The sequence below is a fragment of the Anser cygnoides genome, chromosome 2 (assembly GCF_040182565.1).
Source record: "Anser cygnoides isolate HZ-2024a breed goose chromosome 2, Taihu_goose_T2T_genome, whole genome shotgun sequence".
Taxonomy (NCBI): Eukaryota; Metazoa; Chordata; class Aves; order Anseriformes; family Anatidae; genus Anser; species Anser cygnoides.
In genome coordinates this window covers 9,704,227-9,710,226 of record NC_089874.1, presented here as the reverse complement: position 1 = coordinate 9,710,226, position 6,000 = coordinate 9,704,227, and the positions used below count along the sequence as shown (strand labels likewise).

The 6,000-nt window shown below is 63.0% G+C and overlaps 1 protein-coding gene across 1 annotated transcript; it reads left to right on the top strand.

Annotated features, from left to right (window-relative positions):
* Positions 1 to 1,300: 1,300 nt before the first annotated feature.
* MNX1 (motor neuron and pancreas homeobox 1) lies at positions 1,301 to 4,755 on the top strand. The gene is made up of 3 exons (XM_066991223.1): positions 1,301 to 1,985; positions 3,704 to 3,864; positions 3,998 to 4,755. The coding sequence occupies exons 1-3, from the start codon at positions 1,337 to 1,339 to the stop codon at positions 4,328 to 4,330; spliced, it is 1,143 nt and encodes a 380-aa protein (XP_066847324.1). The 5' UTR covers positions 1,301 to 1,336; the 3' UTR covers positions 4,331 to 4,755.
* The last annotated feature ends 1,245 nt before the right edge of the window (positions 4,756 to 6,000 follow it).

Here is a 6,000-nt window from a genome sequence, read left to right as displayed (position 1 = left end):
GGCCGCCCCCCCCGCCCGGGCACCGCAGCGCTGCCGGCCCTTGTCCTGCGGCTCCGTTCCCTGTTCCCCCCCGCAAACTGCACCCCTATAATTAATTATTATTGTTATTATTATTCTTCATTATTATTACTACCACGCAGCCCCCCCGCACCCCCATGCGCGGCCCCCCCGCTGCCACCCGCCGCGGGGTCCCGGGAGGTGACGGGGGGGTCCCAGCACCCCCTGGCTCAGGACCCCCCGGGCCTTCTGCCGACGGAGCGGTCTTGAGAAGGGGACCAGGAAAAAAAAGCCGTGGGATATTTCGTTGCCGTTTTCGGGTTTTTTTTCTCGCTTCCCCCTTTTTTTTCCCCTTTTTCCTTCCCGGTTTTTGTCGTCGTCCTCCCCCCCCCCCCCCCAAAAAAAAAGGCAGGCGGGGGCCGGGGGTCGCTCCCTGCTGCCGGGGGCAGCCCCACCGCCCCTGGACGGTCCCGGGGGAGGGGGGTGACAGGGCTGGGGGTGTCGCATGGGGCCGGGGATGTCACACGGGCACTTCCCCGGGGCTCTCGAAGGTTTTCGGGGCGAGAGGGCGCCTGGTCTGTCACCTCCCCTCGCACCGGGGGTCCCCGCGGCCGCTCCCCCGGGGGAAACGGGACCCAGGCGGGATGGGGGGAGACCCCCTGGCCCCTCTCTTTCCCTTTTCCCGTGCCTGTTTGTGCTAGATAAGCGGCTCCCCCCCCCGCACACACACTCTTTACCAAGGCGCATTCTGGTGGCAGGCATGACTCCCTGACCTACAGGTGTTTATTCTTTCCAAACTCCTCAAAAAGCGCTTGGCGGCGCGTTTAGGGCAAATATTTACCGTGTGCGAGAAGGGGGGGGGGGCAATAAACTCCTCAACACCTCGCTGGGACCCCCGGTGAGGGCAAAAATCACGGGGCGAGCCCCCCCCCCCCCCCCCCCCGGAGCCTCCCCCGTCCCCTCGGACGGCGCTTTCCCGGGGACCGGGTGGGGGGGGGGGCTGCGGGGCCGTGCCGTCGGGGGGGGGCTCGGGAAAGGGGGGTAGGGGGGGGGGCTCCGTGACAGGTGCTCGGCGGGGCCAATAGCGGGCTCGGCCTCCCGCCGCCGCCAATGGAGGCTGCAGAGCCTCCGGCCCAATGGGAGCCTCCTGAAGGCCCTTGTAGGGTCGCACCGCCCAGCGCGGCCCCACAGCCGCCCGCTGCCCGCCGCCGCCGGGAGACGCGGGCCCGGCCCGGGGCCGCCCGCCCGCTGCCGTCCCAATTCCCCCCCCCCCCCCCCCAACCCCCCCTTTAAAATTCCTCCCCCCCGGCCCCTCTCGCCGCCAGCTGCCGGTGCTCCCATGGAAAAATCCAAAAATTTCCGCATCGACGCGCTGCTGGCTGTCGACCCCCCCAAGGCGGCGGCGGTGGCGGCGCAGAGCGCTCCGCTCGCCCTCGTCGCCTCCTCGCTGGGTGGCAGCGCGGCGCGCGGCTCCAGCAGCTCCAGCAGCTCCAGCGGCAGCCCCCCGGCTTCCTCCTCGTCCTCCTCTTCCTCCTCCTCCTCCTCCTCCTCCTCTTCCTCCGAGCAGCAGCAGCAGCCCGCCGCCGGCCCCGCCGACCGCCTCCGCGCCGACAGCCCCTCGCCGCCGCCGCCGCCGCCGCGCATCCTGGCCGCCCACTGCGCCCTGGTGCCCAAGGGGGGGTTTTTGGCCTCCACCAGCGGCCACCCCCCGCACCACGCCGGGATGGCCCTGGGACTGCACCCCGCGGCCCCCGGGGGGCCCGGCATGCCCCCGCAGGCGGCCCTATACGGGCACCCCGTGTACGGGTACTCGGCGCTGGGCGGGCAGCACCCGGCTCTGTCCTACTCCTACTCGCAAGTGCAAGGGGCGCATCCTTCCCACCCCGCCGCCGACCCCATCAAGCTGAGCGCGGGCACCTTCCAGCTGGACCAGTGGCTGCGGGCATCCACGGCCGGCATGATCCTGCCCAAAATGCCCGATTTTAACTGTGAGTATCGCCTTCCGCAGCCCTAACCCCTCCGCAACCCTAATAGCCACCCCCACCCCCGCCAGCTCCCGGCTCCTAGGGTTTCAACCGCGTTATGTTGTTTTAATTTTTATTAAAAGGAGGAAACAGCCATCCGCAAGGGACGCCCGTGTCGCCCCCTTTATCCCCTGTCGCCCTCCGGCTCGGTTTTTTTAGGGCGGCTCAAACGTGACGGCTGCCAGCCCGTCCCCGCTGAGCAGCCCATCCCCGGGTTCCCCCAAAACTCAGGTCCTGGTCCCCAGCCGCTCTTTATTTTATTTTCCTTTTCCCGGCAGCGGGCTGAAAATAACTGCGGCGCTCACCCCTTGGGCAAGCGGGCGTAGGGTTAGGGGTCAGCGGGAGCTTGGGGTCCCCGGGAGGACGAAGCGACGGGGAATAACGGGGTCGGAGCGGTTCGGGGCGGGGGGCTGGGGGCTCTGGAAATGCTGCACGAAATCCCCCCAGCCCCAAATCGCAGCCTCAGCAGCAGAACAGCTAGGCCTCACGGCGACGGGGACCTTTTCGTGCATCTGTTTCAGGCACAGATCATTTCCTTAGGTGTGAGCTCTCGGTGGGGACGGCCGGGTTAACAATACCGGAGGTGTAGTTTTACGAAAATCGTGCCAGGAAAAGAAAAAAAAAAAGAATTGGGATTTTTTTTTTTTTTTTTTTTCGTACTCTGCACACGTTCGCAGACAAAAAAGTCCATTGTTTTCTTTCGGATGGAGGTTGTTTGGGCTGGAACATTCAGGGAGAAAAAAAAATAATTAGGGGAGCTGTCAGAGCCCTGCCTCTCAAACAAGGCGCAAGGGGGAAGAAATAAGCGGGGAAAATCGCACGGCGGTGACAAAATCCCATCCTCGCTCCCGTCTGCGAGCCGGACACTGCCCTTTTCTCTTCGTGCCCTTTTCGGCAGCCTGGCCCCAAAAGCGGCCGGGAATCCAGAGCATTTTCTTCGGTCCCAAACCAAATCAAACGAAACCCCAAAACGCGCCGGGAAGCGCGGGCACGGCCGGGGCGCGCCGCCGGGTGTCGGAGCCCCTTGTCCATCCATCCACCCCCCTTTTTTTTTGGATAAAATCCCTTATTTGATTTTTTTAATGCGGAAAACACACCGATATATATATATGTGTGTGTATATATATGTATATATATGTATATATATAGTATGTATATATATAACGGATCTATATATTTTAATTTATATATTGTATATTAATTTATATATTATATATGTTAATTTATATACTATTTTTAATTATTTATATTTATTTAAAAAACCGCATTTTTCGTTCAAAGGCAGTTTCCCACCCCTCGCCGCTCCCTTACCCGCTGCAATCCCGTTAATTACAGCCGGGGGGGCCCGGGGGGGGGCCGCGAGCGCGGCGGGTTTAAGCGGAGCTGAGCATCCCACGGGGCGAGCCGCCACCCCCGGCTCCCTTTTATTGCCTCGCACTTGGGCTCTGGGGAAATCAAGGGGCAGATTTTTATTTCTTTCTTTTTTCTTTCTGGCTTTTTATCTTTGATTTCATTCATTCCATTTCAGGGACCCCCCTGACACCCCCCGTGGCACGTCGGGTCCCCTCTCCCCTCTCCGTGCACTCCCCCCTGGTGCCCCCCGGCATCCCCCCGACGGCTCCCCCATTTCTCTGCCCCCCCCCACCCCAGCTCTGTTCTCACCCCCGCGGTTCCCCCCGCAGCCCAGGCTCAGTCCAACCTGCTGGGGAAGTGCCGCCGGCCCCGCACGGCTTTCACCAGCCAGCAGCTGCTGGAGCTGGAGCACCAGTTCAAGCTGAACAAATACCTCTCCCGGCCCAAGCGCTTCGAGGTGGCCACGTCGCTGATGCTCACCGAGACGCAGGTGAGACCCCGGGGTGTGGGGAGGGGGGGGGGGGGCGGTGGGAAATAGGGGCGCCGTCGGGGCGCCGTCGAGGGGCCGGGGCTGAAGCCGTGCCCCAAATTTCTCTTCGCCCCCCCTCCCCCCCCCCCCCCAGGTGAAGATTTGGTTCCAGAACCGGCGCATGAAGTGGAAGCGGAGCAAGAAGGCGAAGGAGCAGGCGGCGCAGGAAGCCGAGAAGCAGAAGGGGGGAGGCGAGGACAAGGCGGACGAGGAGCTGCTGCTGCCCGCCCCCGACAAGAGCGGCGGGCGGCGGCTGCGGGAGCTGCCCGACAGCGAGCCCGACGACGACGAGGAGGAAGAGGAGGAGGAAGAAGCCGGCAGGTGCTGCCCCTACCACTCCTCCGACTGCTCCGAGGCGGACGAGGAGGACTCGCAGCCCCGGGGCCGGCACGGAGCCCCCCCGCTGGCCCCCACCCAGCCCCAGTGAGCCCCCGGCCCCAGCTCCCCGCCCGCCCCGTCGGGGCCGCCCCCCCCCCAGCTCCCCCCTTTTATTCCGTTTTCTCCCCGCTTGGAGGGGGATGGAGAAGAGGATCCCCCCGTGTGCCGGGAGGGGGACGGAAGATTTGCGGTGACCACAGTGTTATTACTGACTGAAAAGCAGACAAAACTTGACACCCCCCCGCCCCCCAGTCCCAACCCTCCGTTCGCTGAGTCTTGGAAATGGTTTTGTTCCGACTATATAGCGGGAAAACTGGTTATGTCCTGAACGTTAAAACTGCTGGAAATCTCGATACCGTCTTTATTTTTGTATATCGTATTTATAAAAAATAATAATAAGAAGAATTGCCTCTACTTATGCATGCTAAATTATTACCCAGCTCCCCCACCCCACCCGTGTGGTGGGGTGGAAAATAAACGGCGTTTTGTACTTGAGACGTGTCAGGGGTCTTGGGGGGGGCCGGGAGGGGGGTAGGGAAGGAGCGGGGCCGCGGTTTCCCACCCGAGCTTTCCCCCCGAGTGACATGGACGGGGGGGACCCGGCGCAATGTGCCCCCGACGTTTCCCCCTGGGGTCGTGGCATCCTATAACGGGGGGGCAGAGGACTCAGTGCCGTCGGGGAAGGGGCTCCAGCTTCTTCCTTCGGCCTCCGTGACCTCCCCGTCCCTCCCGTCCGGATGAGGGGGGGGGCGAAGCGGCTGCGCCCCCCCCCCTTTTTGCACCCCTTTGCCCACCCCTCCCCGCCGTCGGGGCTCCTCTCTCCCCCTCCTGCAGCACCCGGAGACCCCAAACCGGGGCACCCCCCAGCGGGGAGCAGCTCCGCCTTGCAGGAGCGGCCTTAATTAAGGTCTTACAAACGAGCTGCAGGGGGCGAGAACCAATCCCCCCCCCCCCCCCGCCGTGCTCTCCCCGACGCCGAGGAAGGGGCCCCCCCCGGACGGCCGCAGCCGCCGCCCCGGGCTTTAGCTCGCCAATAAATCGGCGGATCGATCCGTCCTCGTCACGGCGGCTCTCCCCCAAATCAATGACGGGGAATTTGACCATCATCACCGGCTCAGCCCCGCCGGCTCGGGGCCACGTCCCGCAATTCATCCCCGCTAACTGAAGGGCGGCGCAAGATGCGCGCAGCCAGGGCGCAGCCGCTTGTACGGGGGACTAAAAAGCTCCGAAACGAGGCCTGTTCCCGCCCCCCCGCTTTTTAAAATTACCGTTATTTAACTTTTATTATTTAATTATTATTACTTAATTATTCTTTTTTTAATTTCTTTTAAGGCAGCGCTTTGCAAACCCGCGCCAACCTTTCCAAGGAGAGCTGCGCGGCCCCAGCTTCTCTAAAAATCCCGCCTTGAAACCCAGCCTGGAGCACGCAGGGGGGCTTCGAGCTGGAGACAGCACGAAGGAAAGCACCTCCCCATCCCGGAGAGCTTCAGGTGCTGCCTCTCGGAGCTGGGCTTTAGGCACGACCCGGTTATTTATGGGTTTACCGGCCCGGCACACCCAGTGCGCCGCGGGACTACGCCGTAAATCACAGCCGCGCACAGGGGAACCGTAAATCTGGCCGGATCCCGTGTGTCGGAAACCTGATCGGGGTAAACCCGATTTAGGCTTGATCGATGCCCCCCCCCCCCCCCCCCCCCCCCCCCATCTTGCAGGGAAACA

Excerpts from the sequence above, each read along its gene's own strand:
- MNX1 (XM_066991223.1), top strand. The coding sequence starts at position 1,337 with ATGGAAAAATCCAAAAATTTCCGCATCGACGCGCTGCTGGCTGTCGAC. Across the intron at positions 1,986-3,703 it reads CAAAATGCCCGATTTTAACT|CCCAGGCTCAGTCCAACCTG; the intron begins GTGAGTATCGCC and ends TTCCCCCCGCAG. Across the intron at positions 3,865-3,997 it reads TGATGCTCACCGAGACGCAG|GTGAAGATTTGGTTCCAGAA; the intron begins GTGAGACCCCGG and ends CCCCCCCCCCAG.